The sequence below is a fragment of the Gymnoscopelus microlampas genome, assembly GCF_963454915.1.
Source record: "Gymnoscopelus microlampas genome assembly, chromosome: 8".
Classification (NCBI taxonomy): Eukaryota; Metazoa; Chordata; class Actinopteri; order Myctophiformes; family Myctophidae; genus Gymnoscopelus; species Gymnoscopelus microlampas.
Window position 1 is genome coordinate 27,236,108 of NC_139945.1, and position 22,963 is coordinate 27,259,070.

The 22,963-nt window shown below is 43.2% G+C and overlaps 2 protein-coding genes across 2 annotated transcripts; one reads left to right on the top strand and one right to left on the bottom strand.

Annotated features, from left to right (window-relative positions):
* Nucleotides 1-5,319: 5,319 nt before the first annotated feature.
* On the top strand, nt 5,320-15,314 carry med17 (mediator complex subunit 17). The gene is made up of 13 exons (XM_084064261.1): nt 5,320-5,412; nt 6,532-6,794; nt 7,540-7,703; nt 8,290-8,509; nt 8,676-8,812; nt 8,987-9,068; nt 9,338-9,490; nt 10,001-10,131; nt 10,990-11,174; nt 11,468-11,605; nt 12,748-12,865; nt 14,020-14,179; nt 14,852-15,314. Exons 2-13 carry the CDS (start codon nt 6,551-6,553, stop codon nt 15,058-15,060), a joined length of 1,941 nt encoding a protein of 646 aa, XP_083920387.1. The 5' UTR covers nt 5,320-5,412; nt 6,532-6,550; the 3' UTR covers nt 15,061-15,314.
* On the bottom strand, nt 15,285-22,698 carry vstm5 (V-set and transmembrane domain containing 5). Its single transcript, XM_084064262.1, has 4 exons — nt 22,369-22,698; nt 18,935-19,261; nt 16,283-16,426; nt 15,285-15,616 (listed from the first exon to the last, which is right to left on the bottom strand). The coding sequence occupies exons 1-4, from the start codon at nt 22,451-22,453 to the stop codon at nt 15,585-15,587; spliced, it is 588 nt and encodes a 195-aa protein (XP_083920388.1). The 5' UTR covers nt 22,454-22,698; the 3' UTR covers nt 15,285-15,584.
* Nucleotides 22,699-22,963: the final 265 nt, after the last annotated feature.

The window sequence follows — 22,963 nt, forward strand, 5'->3', positions numbered from 1 at the left end:
GCGTCTCAGAGCAGAGCGGAGCGTCTCAGAGCGGAGCATCTCAGAGCAGAGCGTCTCAGAGCAGAGAAGAGCGGAGCGTCTCGGAGCGGAGCGGAGCAGAGCGTCTCAGAGCGGAGCGTCTCAGAGCAGAGCGTCTCAGAGCAGAGCGTCTCAGAGCGGAGCGTCTCAGAGCAGATCGTCTCAGAGCAGAGCGGAGCAGAGCGTCTCAGAGCAGAGCGGAGCATCTCAGAGCAGAGCATCTCAGAGCGGAGCGGAGCAGAGCGTCTCGGAGCGGAGCAGAGCGTCTCAGAGCAGAGCGTCTCAGAGCGGAGCGTCTCAGAGCGGAGCGGAGCAGAGCGTCTCAGAGCGGAGCGTCTCAGAGCGGAGCGGAGCAGAGCGTCTCAGAGCAGAGCGTCTCAGAGCGGAGCGGAGCAGAGCGTCTCAGAGTGGAGCATCTCAGAGCGGAGCGGAGCAGAGCGTCTCGGAGCGGAGCAGAGCGGAGCATCTCAGAGCGGAGCGGAGCAGAGCGTCTCAGAGCAGAGCGGAGCGTCTCAGAGCGGAGCGGAGCAGAGCGTCTCAGAGCGGAGCGTCTCAGAGCGGAGCGGAGCAGAGCGTCTCAGAGCGGAGCATCTCAGAGTGGAGCGGAGCAGAGCGTCTCAGAGCGGAGCGTCTCAGAGCGGAGCGTCTCAGAGCGGAGCGGAGCAGAGCGTCTCAGAGCGGAGCGGAGCAGAGCGTCTCAGAGCGGAGCGTCTCGGAGCGGAGCGACTCAGAGCAGAGCGTCTCAGAGCACAGCGGAGCGGAGCGTCTCAGAGCAGAGCGTCTCAGAGCGGAGCGGAGCAGAGCGTCTCAGAGCGGAGCGGAGCAGAACAGAGCGTCTCAGAGCGGAGCGTCTCAGAGCGGAGCAGAGCGTCTCAGAGCAGAGCGTCTCAGAGCAGAGCGTCTCAGAGCGGAGCGTCTCAGCGTCTCAGAGCGGAGCGGAGCAGAGCGTCTCAGAGCGGAGCGTCTCAGAGCAGAGCGTCTCAGGGCAGAGCGTCTCAGGGCAGAGCGGAGCAGAGCGTCTCAGAGCAGAGCGGAGCGTCTCAGAGCAGAGCGTCTCAGAGCGGAGCGTCTCAGAGCAGAGCGTCTCAGGGCAGAGCGGAGCAGAGCGTCTCAGGGCAGAGCGGAGCAGAGCGTCTCAGAGCAGAGCGGAGCGTCTCAAAGCAGAGCGGAGCGTCTCAGAGCGGAGCGGAGCAGAGCGTCTCAGAGCGGAGCGTCTCAGAGCGGAGCGTCTCAGAGCGTCTCAGAGCGGAGCGGAGCAGAGCGTCTCAGAGCAGAGCGGAGCATCTCAGAGCGGAGCGGAGCAGAGCGGAGCAGAGCGTCTCAGAGCGGAGCGTCTCAGAGCAGAGCGTCTCAGAGCGGAGCGGAGCAGAGCGTCTCAGAGCAGAGCGGAGCATCTCAGAGCGGAGCGGAGCGTCTCAGAGCAGAGCGGAGCGTCTCAGAGCAGAGCGTCTCAGAGCAGAGCGTCTCAGAGCGGAGCGGAGCAGAGCGTCTCGGAGCGGAGCATCTCAGAGCGTCTCAGAGCGGAGCAGAGCGTCTCAGAGCAGAGCGTCTCAGAGCAGAGCGGAGCAGAGCGTCTCAGAGCGGAGCAGAGCAGAGCGTCTCAGAGCAGAGCGTTTCAGAGCGGAGCGGAGCAGAGCGTCTCAGAGCGGAGCGTCTCAGAGCGGAGCGGAGGTTAAATTGAGTCAAAATATGTTCATTACTAAAAGAGACGTGCCGAACTTTCTCACATAGTTCAGCCCATTCCTCTAAATCGAAGTGATAGTCTAGGTCCGTTTCCCATTTGTTATTTACAATTAGCTCCTCTTTTTCCAGGAGGAGATTAACCCTGGTATATATATGTGATACTAACCCTTTAATGGTGTTCTTGTGCTAATTAAGTTATCTAAAGGTAGTGTTGGAATGGATTGAAGGTTTCCCCCTTGTTCTGTTGAAATGTATTGTCTGACTTGTATACATTGAAAAAAATGTCTATTATCAAGATCATATTTAGTTTTAAGGTCGTCAAAATAGTTCAGAACCCCATCCTTGTACAGGTCTCCAAATGTTTTGATACCCTTCCTGAACCATATTTGAGTAATTCCATCTCTTAAAGCATTCGGCAACAAAGGATTAGCATGAAAGGGGGTGCGATCATAAATTGGTTGAATGTTTCCGGTCTTTTTACGCACTTCTAACCATAGTTTGTAGGTATGTTTTATGAAGGGGTTCCCTGTTAGTGACTGTAACTGTTTGAAAGAGGGTACATATGGGACTGAGGCGAGAGGTATAGAGTCTAGATCGTGTTGTTCTATCTATAGCCAGGAGGGAGGCTGTTGCAGGTCTGCCTGCCACCCATCTCTTTGTTGAGAGAGAGATGGGTGTATTAGCCTGACACTCAGCCTGAATTTTCATTTCGTTTCACTCCATTATTCAGTCTGAAAGCCCTCTCAATGCAGCCGATTTCTGAGATGGGGGCGTGGCCAAAGTTTTTTTTTCAAAGACTCTTTGGCGATTGGTTCATACTGGATTATCCCGATCCCGATTCGTCGTACAGATTTTCAACCGAGAAACACCCGCCTTCGACAGCGACACCAGACCCTGAATGCGAGGCAAACGATTCAGGGGGTGGAGCCAGGCTATGGCTGTATAGGAGTAAAAGTAATTAGTTCTGTTTTCCTCAGTCATTTCTGAGTTTTTATAGGTAGTATTGCAATATTGATACTTTTACTTAAGTAGAAGATGAGTACTTTTTCCACCACTGGGCGTGGTCAACCAGGCAGGTTCAAAGCTCGGCTGTCACTTGAGCCCATAGGTGCATGCACGTGCACACATAGACATCAAAGGGGGCTTGAGCCCCTGCCCTTTTGTCTGTCGGTAAAAAGTGCCCTTGTCTCCTCTGACTGTAAACTGTAGAAACCCCTGCGCCCGTTGGCCTCGCACCTGCAGTAAAGCTTACTTAATTGAGCCCCGTGCCGTGCAGTGCTCGCGCAGAATTATAGTTGATTTACAAGCTCACAACGCGTCGCAACGCCGGGCATTGTGAGCTTGTGGATCGGCTATTTTTTGGGTGCGCGATACCGCCCGGCAAACGAAGTCTATTATACACAATCGAAACCTAAATGAGTGCACAACTGAACGCAGTGAATGCACGCAGAACACGGACCAATAGACCCCTTAACAGACGACGTCATACTGGCTGCGTGCAGCCAGTATGCGCGCAACGAAACCCATTATATCAGGTCTCGTTAGGACGCGTCTCACTAGCCAACACACACAAGAGGGGGTTGGGGTGTGCTGAAACCAGTGCACCCCGAAACAGGTTGGGAATTGATTGCGTGAAACAATCACCTGTGCGTCCAGGCTCAATGTTAGTAAACAAATAATTGGTCTATTGTTTGAGACAGATTAGGTATGTATGAACCAAAAAAATATATATATAGCTGTTAATTTGAAATTACTTGTCAAGCAGGAGCCTATATATATCTCTCTCTCCCTCCCTCTCTCTCTCTCGCTCTCTCTCTCTGTCAGCAGCAGTGGTGGGAAAAGTACTCAATTTCTTTACTTAAGTAAAAGTACTCATTATACAGAAGAATAAGTGGCGTCGTTAGGCGGGGGCTTCGGTGGCTATAGCCACCAATGTTTTATCCAAAGCCACCAATAAAAACATTTTTTTATTTTTTTAATTATATATCTATAACCCTAACCTAACCCTAAAACCGAAATAAAGTAACAAAAAACGGGTAAAAAAGTACCCGAATCCGACGAATATCCGCAAAATTTCGCGCGCGCTTCGCGCGCGCAGGGGGGACACATGCACGCGCGCTGCATCCGTGCATGTGCCCTTTTGAAATTCCAGCCCCTGCCTCTCCAAATCTCTCTGCACGTCTCTGCATAGGTGGGCCCATGGGTGGCCTTGTTTGGTGTCTTGGTGCCTTCCTCACGGAGAAGGCAGCCCAGGTGCTCATCCAGGCTCTTGTCATCTCCCGCCTGGACTACTGCAAGTTCTCCCTCCTTGCTGGTGCTCCGGCATCTGCCATCAGACCTCTGGAGCTTGTTCAGAAAGCTGCGGCTCGTCTGGTGTTCAACCGCCCCAAGTTCTCCCACACAACTATCCTTCTCCGTTCTCTACACTGGCTCCCCGTAGCGGCTCACATTCAGTTTAAAACCCTGGTGCTAGCCTATAGGGCAGTGAAAGGAACAGCTCCTTCTACCTCAGGGCTATGGTCGATGCTTACACCCCTGCCCGACCACTTCGGTCTGCCACCTTCGGGGCGACTGATTGCCTCGTCACTCAAGGGTCTTTCTGGCCGATCCACACGGTCACAACTTTTTTCTGTTCTGGCCCCACTGTGGTGGAATGAACTTCCCACTGATGTCAGGACAGCAGAGTCACTGCCCATATTTCGCCGCAGGCTGAAAACCCACCTCTTCAGGAAACACTACCCTTCCTCTTTGCCTGGCCTACTTGTTGTTAACTAGTTGTACGAACGCTTGTTTTAATGTTGTATTGTTTTATTGGATCTTGTTTAGTCGATACACTTATTTGTTTTAGCTCGTGCTCATTTGATTTAGCTATTTTGTCTCATCTGTTTAAGGAAATAGGTAGCTGATATATTGCACTTTTACCTTAGCGCTAGGTATACTCTTGGTTGCTTGTTTTTGCAGAACATTCACTTAAGACTTCTGGTGATGAGTAGTTTTCGTTCCCTGCCTATGTTGAATGCACTTATTGCAAGTCGCTTTTGATAAAAGCGTCTGCTAAATGACTGTAATGTAATGTAAACGTGTGTGTGTGTGTGTGTGTGTGTGTGTGTGTGTGTGTGTGTGTGTGTGTGTGTGTGTGTGTGTGTGTGTGTGTGTGCGCGCGCGCGCGTGTCAATGTGGGGGTCCTTGATGCGAAAAAGGTTAAAACCACTGCTTTATGGCAACACCGCTAGATGGCGCTGCGGTGCCAATGCTGCCGCCTATCGCCATGTTGGAGTGAACCTTATTTTTAACTCTATGGAGTGAACGCACCAGTGTCTTTCACTCCAACATGGCGATAGGCGGAGCTCTGGCCCAGCGTTGCCAGGTCTGTTTATTATAAGTGACCTTTTGGGGCTTGTTTTTTCTGTGTAAAGTCGCTTGTAACTATTGGTAGTTCGCGGCGCGTTGTGAGCTTGTAGATCAGCTATTCTAAATAGCTGTAGCCTAGTCGTCGCTTCTTTTGGGCTTGTTTTCATAGACACGGTTGCTTATTTCTCTCGCAAAACCTGGCAATACAGCACAGATTAAGCCAGAGAACGTTTCTTGGCTTCTACACTCTTTGACCGTGGTGTTTTGGACTAGGCATACTATCCTTACTACAGTGATCTTTTTTACCACTCGGGTGGATCTAGGATTATACAATCCTAGTGTTGGATCTACTGCAGAAAGGTGAGCTTTAGTGAGCGTATATACTAATATAATAGCGTTATGTGAACCATGGCTATCACTGGACCAGTCTGGATGGAGCTGCTAACGTTAGCTAGATGCTAGTCTGGGGATCTTTGTATCATTAGATTTTCAATTGGAATTTACTTTTTTTTAAAAAGAAGCATTTTTCTGATTTTGATTTTTGTTCTAAAACGAAAATCAGAAAAATACTTATAAAAAAATGGTAAATTCCAACCCTATAGTAGCCCTATAGTAGCCATAACTATCTTGCTAGCAATTTACTGATACTATTAGTAGTAATACCAACGTTATTTCAATTTACTACAGATCTAACGGTAGATAAAAGTGGGAGAAAAGTCATTTAGCAAGCATCTTTGAACACTGTATTAACTAGCTTGTAAAATAGTACAGTGGTGCAATTATACAATGATGCTAAAAGGATAACACAAGCTTAAAGGGCTTGTTTCCATTGTGGTCCTATGTATGCAATTCATCAAGACATTCAATAACATACAGGAGATCATCAACATGGGGAGGGGGGTCATTTCTGTTGTCAAGCTTAGAAAACTTGTCCAAGTCCAGTTGCAAATTGCAGACAGGTGTTCTCTTATGGTGGTTTTGAACAGTGGTGGAAAGAGTACTCACATTTGTTACTTAAATAAAAGTATCAATACTGCAATGTAGAAGTACTCTGTTACAAGTAAAAGTCTAGAATTCCAAATTTACTTGAGTAAAAGTACAAGAGTATTGGTATCAAATGTACTTATATCAAAAATAAAAGTACAAAAATGTTTGAAAATAGCCTAGGTATAAAATAGAGCTGAAGTGGTTAATGTATGTGTTATAATGTAATAATGTATATCTGCAAAGTAACTTAGTAACTAAAGTTTTCAAATAAGTGTAGTGGATATTATATTTGCCTCTGAGATGTAATGGAGTAGAAGTAAAAGTATGGACAATTGGAAATACTCTAGTAAAGTAAGAAATACCTAACAATTGTCTTAATCAAGTACAGTACTTGATTACATGTACTTAGTTACTTTACACCACTGTCTAGGACCTGGACCACTTCGTTTGGCCGTTTCAGTTCAGGTGTGATTATTTATTGTTTTATTCCAGTATCATCATCATCGTCATCATGTCGGGCGGTCCACCATCAGCGGTGCGAGTCAGCATCGAGTCTTCCTGTGAGAAGCAGGTTCAGGAGGTGTCTCTGGACGGGACAGAGACCTATGTCCCTCCTCTCTCCATGTCCCAGAACCTGGCCAAGTTGGCCCAGAGGATCGACTTCGGCCAGGGTTCAGACTCGGACGAAGAAAGGACAGAGGGAGAGCCCCGGGGGGACCGGGAGTGGGGGAAACAGGAGCCAGAGGAGGAAGAAGGTGTGTGTTTAGGTATCGGGGTTGAAGATATCCCCGTTTGGAACCTCTCCCTCCGCTATACAGCTCCGACTTGAGGTCCCACTGTAGCGGGTACCGGCAGAGGTAGAGTCCGTCCAAACGTACTGTGGATCACCTTTTTCACCACATCGGATCCAAAAAGTAAAGGTAGTCCCAGACACCTACAGATGTTTGAGGCTTTTACGGAAAGTAAACTTTTAGGACAGGGTTAAAAAAAAAATGTTTAAATTGCTTATTTAGTCATCCTGTGGCCATGTTTCTCATTCAACCCGGAAGAACCCCCTACGGCAGGTGCCAGTACTTCTCCCGATTCGGCTACAATGGGAAAACATGACACAGGCTGACTAAATAAGCCATTTAAACGTTTTTTTCAGCCCCGTCCTAAAAAGTTTACTTTCCGTAAAAGCCTCAAACATCTGTGGGTGTCGGGGACTACCTTTACTTTTTGGATACGATGTGGCGAAAAAGATGATCTTCACACCATTTGGACGGACTCGCTATATAGCTCACCTCGAAGCTATATAGCGGAAGGAGAGGTTCCAATTGGCGCTAGGCTGAAGTTGATGTGATGAAAATGTGCGTTTGAGGCTCCACTGACTCATCAGATACATTATACTTGTTTCACAATGGAGAGTATGACAAACCTCTTACTCTCTGTGTCTTAGAATCCACTTTAAGAGCAACATTTACAACAGATACTTTAAAGAAAAGTGCTATCTATCTATAGGCACCGTGAAGTTCCAACCGTCCCTTTGGCCATGGGACTCTGTGCGCAACAACCTCCGCAGCTCCCTGACGGAGATGTGTGTCCTCTACGACGTGCTCAACGTGGTGAAGGAGAAGAAATACATGGCCTTAGACCCTGTCTCTGCTGATCCTACCGCTGGAAAGGTAAAAGGCATGTGTGGAAAAATAATGCACATCCCCATAAGCACACATATATGGGTCTTTTAACCCATTTAGACCGGGAAAGGATCTGTGTCATTTTTTTTATTTCTTTGGCTATTCAAAAATAGCAGATATACAAGCTCATAGTGCCGTGCTATGAGCTTGTAGATTGGCAATTTTTTTTGAAAGATTGTGAAAATGTGTACAAATCTTTGAATATATATATATATATATATATATATATATATATATATATATATATATATATATATATCTTTAAAGCGAACATTTGTAACTCATATCTTTGCTTCTCGGGGGTCCCTGGAACAACATATTTTGAGATGGAGGTCTGCATTTTGGGGGCCAATTTTTGGGGGGTCCTTGACATGAAAAAGGTTTGAGACAACATAGGATTTAAAAGACATTTGTAGAATCAAAGCAAAGATTTGAGCTAGAAATATTTGCTTTAAAAAACATATATATTCAAAGATTTGCACAAATGTTCACGATTTTCCCCCAAAAATAAGATTGTGTAAATGGAGTGTATGAACTAAAGTTTCTAAAGATGACTCGTCCTCCTCCCTTATAGACGCCTCAGGTGTTCCAGTTGATCAGTAAGAAGAAGTCTCTGGGTACGGCCGCTCAGATGCTGCTGAAAGGAGCGGAGAAGCTCAACAAGTCTGTGGCCGAGAACCTGGAGAACCGGCGGCAGAGGGACTTCAACTCAGAGCTGCTCAGACTCCGCTCACAGTGGAAGCTCCGCAAAGTAGGAGACAAGATCCTGGGAGACCTCAGTTACAGGAGTGCAGGTGTGTGTGTGTGTGTGTGTGTGTGTGTGTGTGTGTGTGTGTGTGTGCGTGTGCGTGAGAGAGAGAGACTACCGTTATCGATTAAGGATATTTTTGCATTAACAATTTCACAAGGTTATACAAGATGTACAACATGTCAGTTGGTCTGATTTTCCTCTCTGTGCAGGTTCCCTGTTTCCTCACCAAGGTACCTTCGAAGTGATCAAGAACACAGACATTGATCTGGACAAGAAGATTCCAGAGGACTACTGCCCTCTGAATGTCCAGATCCCCAGCGACCTGGAGGGCTCTGCTTACATTAAGGTCAGGGAGATTAATGGCATGAATTAAAGAGAAAAAAGATCACTAAAGTGAACAAATAAAATGCAAATTTATACTTCATTTTATTTATGTATTTAAGCATTGTGATTTATATTTAACATTGTGAGCTTGTAGTTCTAATGTATAGTGTTTCTTAAATGTATTGCATGCCCCCAGGTGTCTATCCAGAAGCAAGCATCAGACATAGGTGATCTGGGAACAGTGAACCTCTTCAGGAGACAGCCCAAAACCAAAGCAGGTCGGATTCAACACTCAGGGCTTGATTTGTAGCCCTTTTTTGATTGATTGAATACTTTATTAATAAGACCGGGAACGCATCTGTGTCATTTTAAGATTTATTTTGCTATTCAAAAATAGCAGGTCTACATAGATGACACAGTATATGCGTTCTTGGATTGAATGGGTTAATCTATCTCTCTTGTCCACATCTCTTCTCTCTCTTGGACCTTCATCCATGACCTAACCCTCTCACCCTCCTCGTCCATCCTTCCTCTCTCTCCTGCCCAGGGACCCAGCTGTGGCACGTGAAGCTGGAGGCGGCGCAGAATGTTCTGCTGTGTAAAGAGATCTTTGCTCAGCTGTCCAGAGAGGCCGTCCAGATCAAGTCCCAGATTCCACACATTGTCGTCAAGAACCAGATCATCTCCCAGCCGTTCCCGGGTAAGAGTGGCTCTAGTTTGTAGGCATGTTGTAACGATTCACTCAACTCACGATACGATTCGAATCACGATACTAGGTTCGCAATAAGATTTTTCACGATCTTTTTTTAAACACAAAATAAATTTCCAGACAAAACGAAAAAGTGTTTTTTAGATTATTTCTCTTACAAAAATACAGTATTGTTTTTTTTTTTTTTACAATACTGTGTTTTCTCTTATCCTCTTTTCAATACTTAAGCAAATGACTGAAAACTCCTTTTATCAATTCTCTTACAAAGATCCTGTATTTTCTTTTTTTTTTTGGTCATGCGCCCTCTGCTGTTTGCATTGCGATACATTTTTTATTCCTATCCTAAATCGATTTTAATCGATTTAGGATAAATCGTTGCATGCCTACTAGTTTGTAGCACAGTAATAGAAGGACAGTATTTCTCCTTCATTGGAGTTTTGTCTGGCATCAAATGATAATAATGAGACCATGTATTTTTCCACCCCTGTTTCCACCCTTCAGGTCTGCAGCTGTCCATCTCCCTGTGCCACTCTACGGGAGAAAAGAAGAACCAGCGTGCGTCTCCAGAGAAACCCAAACCAGACGACCACCTCTACGTTCTAGAACACAACCTGCATCAGCTGATGAGAGAGGTCAGATACATCCTGGAAGTCTGTGTAACATTACTAGACCAGATGCTGTCAGCTTCAGCTTTTTGGTAGTATTTACAAATAATTCTTAAAGGCATAGTTCAACCCAAAAAATAATAATGTTTCTATCGATTCGTCACCCCATGAAGTCTTGAATTCATGGATATGTTTTAGTTTTTTGTCGCATTCCTAAGCCAATAATTTGATGACCAGCGGACCGGTAGGTAGCAGTTCCGGTAGGAGATACAAAGGAGACTATTTGTGTCTCCTACCAGAACCGCTGCCGGTCATCGAATTATTGGCTTAGGAATGAGACAAAAAACTAAAAAATATCCATGAATTCAAGTCTCCATGGGATGTTATCCCTTGAATGTTTTTCTTACACTTTTTGGAGCTGCAAGATGCATAGTATTTACACAGCATCAGGGCAATTTCAGCAGTGTCAGTTGCTGGTCATAAATATGAAATATACTGTATATTGTCCAATATGGAAAATGCCACCCATTTGGTACCTATACCTAAGACGGGCCATGCAGATATTGTATGTAAAGGGCTCCATCTCTGCTCCTGTTGCTCCTGCATGTTATAAACACACGTTTTCCATAAATCCATCCATCCATTCCTTAACCCATTAAGAATATGTGTCAATGTAGATTTCTTTGGCTATTCAAAAATAGCTGATCTACAAGCTCATAGCGCGGCACAGAGGTGCCACGCTATGAGCTTGTAGATCTGCTATTTTAGAAAAATTGTAAAACATTTTTTTAAAGTTTTTTTTCAAAAAACTGTTAGGGTTTAGAAAACCTTTTTAAGAATGGCCTCAGGTCTTGATGGATTAACTTGCTTTTTGCTTGGACACAGTTCCATAAGCAGCAGCTGAGCTCCGTGGTGATGCCTCACCCTGCCAGCTCCCCCTTTGGACACAAGCGCCTGCGTCTGGCCGGCCCCATGGCCTACGACAAGACGGAGATCTCCAACCTGCAGCAGAGCGAGGGCCTCCTGGAGAAGATCATCAAGCAAGCCAAGCACATCTTCCTACGCAGCAGGTAAGCCCCTCGGTCCATGTGTTTGTGTCACTAGGCCTGTCGCGATTATCACATAATCGTCATAATAGTTTCCATGTTGAAACATGTTCACACATTTTCAAATATAAAAAAAGAGCAGCAATAGCTGATCTACAAGCTTACAACACTTTGTGACGGGGGTGTGTGTGTGTGTGTGTGTGTGTGTGTGTGTGTGTGTGTGTGTGTGTGTGTGTGTGTGTGTGTGTGTGTGTGTGTGTGTGTGTGTGTGTGTGTGTGTGTGTGTGTGTGTGTGTGTGTGTGTGTGTGTGCACCAGGACGGCGCGCACCATTGACAGCCTGGCCAGCCGTATCGAGGACCCCCAGATCCAGGCCCACTGGTCTAACATCAATGACGTGTATGAGTCTAGTGTCAAGGTCCTCATCACCTCACAGGGCTACGAGCAGATCTGCAAGTGAGTAAGAGTACAGGAGGGGTACCGATTTAATTTAAAGGGATAATTCACCCCCAAAATGACTTTTTTTCTATGGATTGGTGGAGTCACCACATGAAGATTTGAATTCATGGATATGTTTTTGTTTTTGTCACATTCCAAGGCCAATAATATGATGACCGGCAGCGGTTCCGGTAGGAGACACAAAGAGTCTCCTTTGTGTCTCCTACCGGAGCCGCTGCCTACCGGTCCGCTGGTCATCAAATGATCTGATATACAGGAGGAGGGTCTGGGGGCAGCAAGAATGTAAACTTCAGTTCATATTGCCTTTTTCATGTGATGCTCTAAGTGAAGTCTTATGTGTGACTATAGTGTCCTGAGGTGATAATGACCACTGTCTGTTGGAGTTTTTAAGTGATACATTACACATTAACCACTTAACAATAGAGTGATTATTTCATTCGGCAACCACACACGCGCATAATTACGCTCGCACGTGGGCGTGCATGTGCCGTGCGTGTGGGAAGGAATGATTATAGTATGCCCTCCGAAAAAACCTAGAACACACCACTGGATGCTAGGGTTCAAGTGGTTAATGTAAAAAAATAAATACATCCAATCACACAAAGATTTGGCGGCCCCCCTGTAGTAACTTTGAGGACCCCTTAGGGCAGTGGTTCTCAAACTTTTTCGTGCCAAGGACCCCCAAATAGACACTTATTAGACCGCGGACCCCCATTTGAAAAGCCAGGGACCCCTATAATAGAAGATTTTTACGGCTCTCTAGCAGTGATTTCAACCATTTTAATTTCAAGGACCCCCAGTTTTACATGCATTAGGCTACGGAACCCCATTTAATGGCATGTATGTCTCTGGGACCCCAATTTATATTGTAAAATCAATGTTAATGTAACTCTGAGAGTGTACAAATGGAACCAAATGGACCCGTTAGGGTCCATTTGGTTCCATTTGTACACTCTCAGAGTTACAGACCCATAAGGGTCCATTTGGTCCCTGTCTATCATTTAGCTGGGGATCCCCTGGAACCCCCTCAAGTACCCCTGGGGGACCCCACTTTGAGAACCAATGCCTTAGGGCTCCCAGACCCCTTATTGAAGACCCCTGGTTCAGGGTTAAGGTGAACCGACTGAGTATGTGTTCAGGTCCATTCAGCTGCAGCTGAACATCGGCGTGGAGCAGATCAGGGTGGTGCACCGGGACGGCCGCGTCATCACCCTGTCTCACCAGGAGCAGGAGCTGCAGGACTTCCTCCTCTCACAGGTACTGCATACGTTGACATCAGGCTCATTCTACAAATGCCTTCTAAATCAGTAGATCTCAAACGTTTGTCAAACACTTTCAGCGTTTTATTAAAATGTTCAGAAATAACAGATGTACAAGCTCACTTTGTGCCGCGCTGTGAGCTTGTACATCTACTTTTTGAATAGCCAACTCTAAAATCTAAAATGACACAGATGCTATCCCCGGTCTTAACTCATTGAGTGCCAGAATTCATTAATTAATGAATGGGTTTAACCCTATATACCTCTTTTTTCTGCCTCTATATAAAATCTTTTCGGCTAAAATAGTTGATCTACAAGTTTGTGATGTGTCGCGTGCTTATATATCAGCTATTTTGGCAGAATGTTTACCCCAGAATAGGGACACTAGGGGCCATGTGGCTTAAATACTGGTGGTCTGGCATGGTGCAACCCATTGACTATGACTCCTGGTTTACTTGACATTACCGGCGACCAATTTTCAAAGTTTTTTGATTTTCGAGTAAGCCCTTGGATTCCATTGGTTTCAGTAGGGCATGAAAATCTAATTGCGGAGACTTGAAACTTGTCTGAGATAGGTAATCCCAACACAGTGAACTTTATGGCGCCTTTGATAAGTCTAGCTGAAAATGGTCCCTGGGCTAAAGACTGAACTAAATGAAAACGTCCATTACTTCTTAAGCATGCAATGATGTTTAGCCAACATTGACTTTTTTATTTTTCAGGTATGTTCTATAACATGACTATGGAGAAAATGTGATCAAGCGCTAAATGTAAAGTGAAATGCTTGAAACAGGAAAATGGTCTATATTTATGTATGATATATGACCGAAGCTGTGAATAGACTATGTTACGAATGTATCGATGATGTTATGGTCCTTTTAACATGCATTACTGTTACACATATCACCTCTTCTCATACACTGGCATGCCTTAGTTTCCTTGTTTTTTCTCCGCAACTCACTTGTATGGCACGCTATCGGCCTGATCTTGTACTACTTACTGTTGGGTCCCTCGTAATGTAGTTGACCAAGAAATTGAAGCCTGTTCCGTTGTTTGCTCTTGTTTGAAGTTGATCAGTGCATCAGCTAAATGACGCAAGTGTATATGTTCATCTCTAATCTGTGTGTGTGTGTGTGTGTGGTGTTACTGCAGATGTCCCAGCACCAGGTGCATGCGGTCCAGCAGCTGGCCAAGGTGATGGGCTGGCATGTCCTGAGCTTCAGCAACCATGTAGGGCTGGGACCCGTGGAGAGCATTGGGAACGCGTCCGCCATCACCGTAGCCTCCGCCAATGGAGAATACGCTATCTCAGGTAAATGATGATGATTCGATGTTTGAGGAGAGTTTACACAATAATAAAAATATATTTTTTTGTAGCTATCCTGAGTCACTACTAAAGACATTTTGCCACAGGTTAATTTGAAATTACACAACACTTTCTCAAGGCCAGTCCAGACCAATGCAACAACTTGCAACTAGTTGTAACCATTATCCCCAATGGCAGTTGTTAGGAGTTGCATTGGTGTGGACTGACCTGAGGTTCCGATTCTACAAATGTCTTTTAAATCCTAACAGTTTTCTGAATTTGTTGCTATATCAGTGGTGCTCACACTTTTTCATGTCAAGGACACCAAAATGATATGTTTTTGGCCGTGGACCCCCATCTCAAAATATTTGGGGACCCCGAGAAGCAAAGATTTGAGTTACAAATGTTGTTTACAAATGAGATTATTCAAAAATAGCAGATCTACAAGCGCATAGCGCGGTACTCGTTGCCGCGCTACGAGCTTGTAGATCTGCTATTTTTGAATAGCCAAAGTATAAAATGTGGATAAAGTGGTTGCACTGCGTTCCCGGTTTTAATGGGTTAAAACTGTTTTGTGGCAAGGAGTTGCGACTGGTGGTTGCATTGGTGCGGGCTGGCCTGTACTAAACAGAAGTGTGTGTGTGTGTCTTGCTCTTTTACGTCTGCTCTCGTCCACAGTGCGTAACGGTCCGGAGAGCGGGTGCAAGGTTCTCGTCCAGTTTCCTCGCAACCAGAGCAAAGAGCTGCCCAAGAGCGACGTCATCCAGGACGGCAAGTGGAGCCACCTCCGAGGGCCCTACAAGGAGGTCCACTGGAGCAAGATGGAGGGCCGCAACTTTGTTTACAAGATGGAGCTTCTCATGGCAGCACTTACTCCATGTCCTTAAACCACTTTGAACCCCAAGTGTCCCTATTCGGGGGGCGGGCGAACATTTGGGCGAAAATAGCAGATCTGCAAGCTTCTACGGCGAGCTTGTAGAGATATACTGTACATATGACGACTAGTTATTACCAGCTGTATTGTTTTGTTTTTTTATGTGTATCTTATTTCAGCTTGGATGGTGGTTTAATAGAGGAAGATGGTGGCAAAAAAAATACAAACGACCTCATATTGCCTTGAAAATAAATATGTAATTTTTTACTCAGCGTCATGATTGATTCTATCCTGTACATTCAATGCAGTGGCATCAGCAGTGGTGTGCATTCATTCAGTAGATCCACAGTGAAGTGTAAACATGCAGTGTAAAGGCAACTTCACAGAAGATTGCCCAGAGTTGACAGTCCTTCAATTTTCTCAAGACGTGCTGCTTATTGTGTCATTATGTAAAAACAATCATTCCATATGGTAGACGGTGGCAGGTTGGTAGAACAAGTCTTTGAGCGGTTGTACGCAGGTGCAGTCTGCTGTCCGTCAACGAAGCTGCAGCTCAGTTTCATCGTTTTCTGCAGATGAGAGACGATTACATTATGTCACTATGTTTAAACTGGCCTATTCACTGGAAAGCATTTCAGGAAACGTATTACTATTAGTAGTAGATAGACACATACTTATACAATACTGATACTCATAGTATTTGCACCCTACACAGTATATCGCAAACACCAAATTATAACTAAGCTGAACAAGACATTAGAGGGTCACTCAGTTCTGCTTATCTTTAATAATGTACAGCAGTGGTTCTCACACCTTTTCATGTCAAGGACCCCTAAAATGATGATGTTTTTCTGCCTGCAGACCCCCTGTCTCAAAAAAAAAATTGTTACAGGATTTTTCAAAAATAGCAGATATAGGCGTGGGCCGCGGTGTGGCGGTCCAGGCACCCAAAGGCTGCAATGGCAGTCTGAGTGTGTCATTCGAGTCCCGATCCCGACGACCTTTGCTGCGTTTCACTCCCCATTTCCTGTCAGTCTACTGTCCTATCATTAAAGGCATAAAAGCCCCAAAAAAGAAAACTTTAAAAAATAGCAAATATACAAGCTCAAGCCCAAAGTATAAAATATGGTTAAATGATTGTGACGCCTTATTAACTAGTTTTGCTGGGCACCCCCTGGTACCCCCTTCCCCCCCCCAGGACCCCTGGGGGTCCCCACTTTGAGATCTTACATTACCTTGCATGTGTTGCCTGTGTCTCCATGCTTTGATCCTCCTGTAGGCCTTGTTTAGGAGCCACATGGTGAGCATGAGGATGGCTGCCATACCAGCCATCACCACAGCAGACACAGACAGGTACTGGAGGTCCTCATAGAGAACCTCTGCGGGGAACAGACAGGAATAATATAGACGAATATTTGACAGTAAATTTACACATTAAAGAGATAGTTCACCCAACAAAAATATTGTTTTTCCTATCGATTAGTCACCCCATGGAGACTTGAATTCATGGATATTTTTTTGTTTTTGTTGCATTCCTAAGCCAATAATTTGATGACCAGTGGACAAAGCGTCGCATCGCGACGTGTTGTGAACTTGTAGATCGACTATTTTCAAACATTTTAGTACTTTTACTTTTGATACTTTAAGTATATTTTGATGCCAATACTTTTGTACTTTTACTCAAGTAACATTTTGAACACAGGCCTTTTACTTGTAACAGAGTATTTTTTATTGTGGTATTGCTATCTTGTAAGCAATCTTATAATACTTTATACATTGAATGCTATATTGAATACATTGAAATCTACATATTGTTCCAACATAATATTATTATAGTTAGGAGTGCAAATGTCAGAGCTACAGTAACACACAGATAATGCTGTTGGAACTTTGATCATTTGAGCAGAAAAAGCCATAAGAAAATTAAAAAATAATAATAATAATAAAAAGGAAATGATTAAAAACTATTGGACATGAGCAGGTATTTGCTTTTTTGGTTCTCAAGATGCATATTTTGTAAGATGTTCCCACCAAAATGAGGCATACATGGCCATTTCAAGATGTTTTGTCCCACATTTTTACCTGTAGCATATTTGTCAAACTTGCTTGTAATACGTAGCATATAAATATACATAAAACATGAACAACAAATTAACCCATTAAGACCGGGAACGCATCTGTGTGTCATTTTTTGATTTCTTTGGCTTTTCAAAAATAGCAGATCTACAAGCTCATAGCGCGGCACTATGAGCTTGTAGATCTGCTATTTTTTAACAATAGTGAAAAAAAATATTTTTTTAAAGTCCAATCTTTGCTTCTGGGGGGTTTTACAAATGTCTTCTAAATCGTATATATTTTTTTAATTTATTTTGCTATAATATCAGTGGTACTTTTTTCATGTCAAGGACCAACAAAATTATATCAAAATATGTTGTTCCAGGGACCCCCAAAAGCAAATATTTTAGTTACAAAATAATGTATATATGATTTGCACACATTTTCACGATTTTCTTTAAAAAATAGCAGTCATACAAGCTCATAGTATGATACAACTATGAGCTTGTATATCTGCTATTTTTGAATAGCCAAAGAAATCTAAAAAATAACACACATTTTAGGGGCAAGGCCACTTGGCCTTTGGTGTAAAACAAGATTTTAGTCCATTGAAAGAATTAATTGAATTTAAGGGTTAAGGATGATTTTAAATTTAATATGTAGACTATATGCAGTGAAATACATACATTATCGTAGTTACAATCTGATCCATGCTCAGCCCTGCACCAATCAATGTTACTGGATTGGTTTAAAGATGGAGACTCAGGGGAGTTAAGAATTCAGAATCTCAAGAAAAGACACTGCTGTCTACATGACAAGAAAGAGACACTGCTGTCTACATGACAAGAAAGAGACGCTGCTGTCTACATGACAAGAAAGAGACACTGGTGTCTTCATGACAAGAAAGAGACACTGGTGTCTACATGACAAGAAAGAGACGCTGCTGTCTACATGACAAGAAAGAGACACTGGTGTCTTCATGACAAGAAAGAGACACTGGTGTCTACATGACAAGAAAGAGACGCTGCTGTCTACATGACAAGAAAGAGACACTGGTGTCTTCATGACAAGAAAGAGACACTGGTGTCTACATGACAAGAAAGAGACACTGGTGTCTACATGACAAGAAAGAGACACTGGTGTCTACATGACAAGAAAGAGACGCTGCTGTCTACATGACAAGAAAGAGACACTGGTGTCTACATGACAAGAAAGAGACACTGGTGTCTACATGACAAGAAAGAGACACTGGTGTCTACATGACAAGAAAGAGACACTGGTGTCTACATGACAAGAAAGAGACACTGGTGTCTACATATTGACAAGAAAGAGACACTGGTGTCTACATATTGACAAGAAAGAGACACTGGTGTCTACATGACAAGAAAGAGACACTGGTGTCTACATGACAAGAAAGAGACACTGGTGTCTACATGACAAGAAAGAGACACTGGTTTCTACATATTGACAAGAAAGAGACACTGGTGTCTCCATGACAAGAAAGAGACACTGGTGTCTACATATTGACAAGAAAGAGACACTGGTGTCTACATATTGACAAGAAAGAGACACTGGTGTCTACATATTGACAAGAAAGAGACACTGGTGTCTACATATTGACAAGAAAGACACACTGGTGTCTACATATTGACAAGAAAGAGACAGAGGAGAAAGAGGTACAGTCAGCTGGGGCATTAAGGCATGCCATTTTTTTGAGGGGCACAAAGCCAAACTGAGGGGCAACGACGGCCATGGCCTTCGTGGCCTCCCTGATATTCCTGTCCTGGTTCCCGGTCTTAATGGGTGAAATGAGCACATTGAGACATAATTACCGTTCACTTTGAGGACGAACCCAGCATCCTTGCTGCTGCCTGCTGTCTCTGTGACGGTCAGCACGTAGAAGCCGGCGTCCTGCAGCCTCAGGTCTGACAGAGCCATGGACCCATTGATGTAAGTGTGTACTCTGTCCGTATAGTCCATGGTTATGTTGGTGTACACCCCGGGCATCCAGGTCCCGATGCCCCGGCTCACCACCCCGGACATAAAGGTCCACCGCATGGTGGGGATCCCACGGCACGTCACTTCCACCGAGAAAAACACGTCCTCCTGTATGGACCTGGAGAGGCTCCTCTGTGGGGCGTGGATGGAGATGGCTCCAGCTGGAGGTGGAGGACATGAGGGGAGGAGGGGGGGGGGGGGGGTGTAGGTTAATGGATCTATGACCAGTGGTGGAAGAAGTACTCACATTTTGCACTTAAGTAAAAGTACCAATACCACAATGTAGAAATACTCTGTTACAAGTAGAAGTCCAGTATCCAAAATTGACTTGAGTAAAAGTACAAAAGTATTCGCATTAAAATATACTTAAGTACTGAAAGTAAAAGTACTAATTTTGCAGAATGTCCCATTTCGCAAGTTTCCAAATGTATAAAAATGCTTTCAAAATAGCAGATCTACAAGCTCACAACAAAAAAGCGACGCGTTGTGAACTTGTAGATCAGCTTAATAGCCTAAGTACTGTATGCATAGGTCTGAAGTGGTTGATGTTTTGTAATAATAATCAAAATCTGCAAAGTAACTAGATACTTTTATCTACTTTTAGATACTAATACTTTTACTTCTACTCCATTACATCTCAGAGGCAAATATTGTACTTTTACTCCACTACAATTATTTGACAGCTTTTGTTACTAGTTACTTTGTAGATTTTGATTATTATTACAAAGAATACATTAACCACTTCAGCCATATCAGCCATTTGAAAATAGCCGATCTACAAGCTCACAATGCGTCGCGATACGACACATTGTGAGCTTGTAGATCTGCTATTTAATTTATTTATTTTTTACATTTTATACATTTGAAAACTTGTGAAATGGGACATTCTTCATGATCAGTACTTTCTACTTTTGGTACTTTAATACATTTTGATACTAATACTTTTGTACTTTTACACAAGTAAATTTTGAATTCCGGACTTTTACTTGTAACAGAGTATTTCTACATTGATACTTACACTTAAGTAAAAAAAAAAATAGTATTTTTCCACCACTGGTATTGTAGTAAACAACTTGGACACACATGTCACACAGTGTTTAACACACCCTGCAGGGGTATGTCAATACAGATCAGTGTAAATGTGTACTGTCATGTGTGCTTGTACAAAATAAACTATTCTGATTTCAAAACATTTTCACAGTTTTCAGGGATTTCGCTATGGAAATAAGTATCTTTTGTGTATTAAAAATCCAATTTCATAAATGTAATAAAAACCTTTAAGAAATAGCTGATAATAGCTTCACTACTTTTGGAAATAGGGCTTAAGTGGTTAATTCATAATGTATTTGTTTTTAAAGTTTGTGTCCTTGAGCTGAAATGTTTGGGAACCACTGTTCTATATAGAACAGGTTTATCCTGACATAGTGGTTTGATGTGTTGTCTTTTTTGTCCAATAATAATAATAGTTGGTCATAGGCGGAGTAGGAACCTGCCCAACATGCAGACAAGGTTTCCAAGTTGAGCAAGGCTTGTGGTTTTGAGCATGTGTTTTCAGTTGCTTTTTCATTTCATTCAACACCTTGCTCAAGAGTTAAGCAACACATTATTCCATTTCAACTGGAGGTGTGTTTATTTGATGAGACAAGTGGCTAAAAGAATCCACCTGAGAATACCAACACGAACAGTAAAAAGGTCAGGAAACGGTAACTTGGTCTCTTGGTGTAACAGACAGTGTAAAGATTAACCATCCTGCTTTGTGTGTTAATCTTTTTCAGCCTGCATTGCCGTCAGAATCTCCCCCCTGAGAAAATGTTGAGGTTGCATAATTCTATCAGCGGTATGTACTACTGTATGTTTGTAGACCTACGCCTGAAACATTCTCTATTTGACTTTTCAATGAAAGGCTCTGGTACTCCTCCATGTTGCAAAAAGTACTCTAATGTTTTACTTGAGTAAAAGTATCAATGCTGCAATGTAGAAATACTACTGTTACAATTAAAAGTCCAGAATTCAAAATTTACTTGAGTAAAAGTACAAGAGTATTGGTGTGAAAATGTAGCCTACTTAAAGTACCAAAAGTAAAAGGTACTCATTATGCAGAATGTCCCATTTCACAAGTTTTCAAATGTAAAATATGTATACAAATCTTTTGGAAATACAAAAACAAGATTGTAGATCTGCTATTTTCAAATGGCCCAGGGCTGAAGTGGTAAATGTATGTTTTGTAATAATAATACAAATCCACAAATAACTGGTAACTAAAGTTGTCAAATAATTGTAGTGGAGTAAAAGTCTAATATTTGCCTCTGAGATGGAGTGGATTAGAAGTAAAGGCCTACTGCAAATTTGAAATACTCCAGTAAAGTAAAAAAATACCTAAAAATTACACTTAAGTACAGTACTTGAGTATATGTACTTTACACCACTGGCACACCTCCCCATGGGCATTCACTGAGCAAACATAGGCAAGGCCTAAAGCTCACAACACCAGTCATATAAACCAATACATATATGTTGTATAATAGGCCTACAATAAACTCTGAAAGCTCAAAATATTGTGTCATATACACTGACAATAGCAGATCTACAAGCTCAAAACAATATAGTATAAATTGAGGCTTAAATGGTTTCTTTCTTTCATCTGAAGATAACTACTGTAGGATATAGACAATATAGTTAGAGAAATGCATCTTCAACCGTGACCTGTGGGCAGTGGTGTAAAGTAACTAAGTACATGTACTCAACTTAAGTACAGTTGTGAGGTATTTTTTACTTTACTTGAGTATTTTCAATTTTCTGTACTTTTACTCCACTACATCTCAGAGGCAAATATTGTGCTTTTACTCCACTACAATTATTTGACAACATTAGTTACTAGTTACTTTGTAGATTTCGATTATTATTACAAAACATACATTATATCCACTTCAGCCCTATATATATGTCAGCCTTTTGAAAATAGCAGATCTACACGCTCACAATGCGTCACGATGTGATGCATTGTGAGCTTGTAGATCTGCTATTTTCAAATGATTTGTATATTTGAAAATGTAAAATGGGACACTCTGCTTAATGAGTACTTCCTACTTTTGTCACTTTAAGTACATTTTCATACCAACACTTTTGTACTTTTTACTCAAGTACATTTAGAATTCCAGGCTTTTCCTTGTAACAGAGTAATTCTACATTGCAGTATTGATACTTTTACTTTATAAGTAAAACATGCCAGTACTTTTTTCCCATCACTACCTGTGGGATACATACGTACCTCGATGGCACACGGTCACACATAATGTGATGCTGAGAAACAACAGGGTGACATCCGGCGTACACAGGACCTTGAGAAGCCACATCAGAGTCCCAGACCCATCGGCCAATACACTGTTACAGGGTTAACTCCATACAGTCCTGAAACGTTCCATTCCATTAGTCCTTCTTCCTGCCAAAAAAGCTTCTTTCCCTTCCTCCCCAGTTCCCAATTCTTATTCCTTCTTGTCCTATGTTTTCCTACCGCATGTTAGTCCCAGTGTGTGTATGAGTATGAATGTGTGAAATGTAATGCCACTCCTTCTGTTGAGGAATCTGTGTGTGTTTGTCATAGAAACCCCTGGATGAGATATTATTCCCCTCCCTCTGGCCTTCATAGCTTAACGCTGGTTGGGCTGACACACACACACACACACGTGCGTGCACGCACACACACCTGTCAGACAGGTTCAGCAGGAGATTATACAGAGCAAACACACACTCACTCAGTGGTGTAAAGTAACTAAGTAGGCTACATTTACTCAAGTACTGTACTTATTAAGTACAATTTTGAGATATTTTTTACTTTACTGGAGTATTTCCAATGGTCTATACTT

Coding starts and splice junctions, on each gene's coding strand:
- vstm5 (XM_084064262.1), bottom strand. CDS start 22,453: ATGTGGCTTCTCAAGGTCCTGTGTACGCCGGATGTCACCCTGTTGTTT. Junction 19,262..22,368: donor TGTGACCGTGTGCCATCGAG/GTACGTATGTAT, acceptor CTCCACCTCCAG/CTGGAGCCATCTCCATCCAC. Junction 15,617..16,282: donor ACACAGGCAACACATGCAAG/GTAATGTAAGAT, acceptor TCTCATCTGCAG/AAAACGATGAAACTGAGCTG.
- med17 (XM_084064261.1), top strand. CDS start 6,551: ATGTCGGGCGGTCCACCATCAGCGGTGCGAGTCAGCATCGAGTCTTCC. Junction 6,795..7,539: donor GGAGCCAGAGGAGGAAGAAG/GTGTGTGTTTAG, acceptor ATCTATCTATAG/GCACCGTGAAGTTCCAACCG. Junction 7,704..8,289: donor CTGATCCTACCGCTGGAAAG/GTAAAAGGCATG, acceptor CCTCCCTTATAG/ACGCCTCAGGTGTTCCAGTT.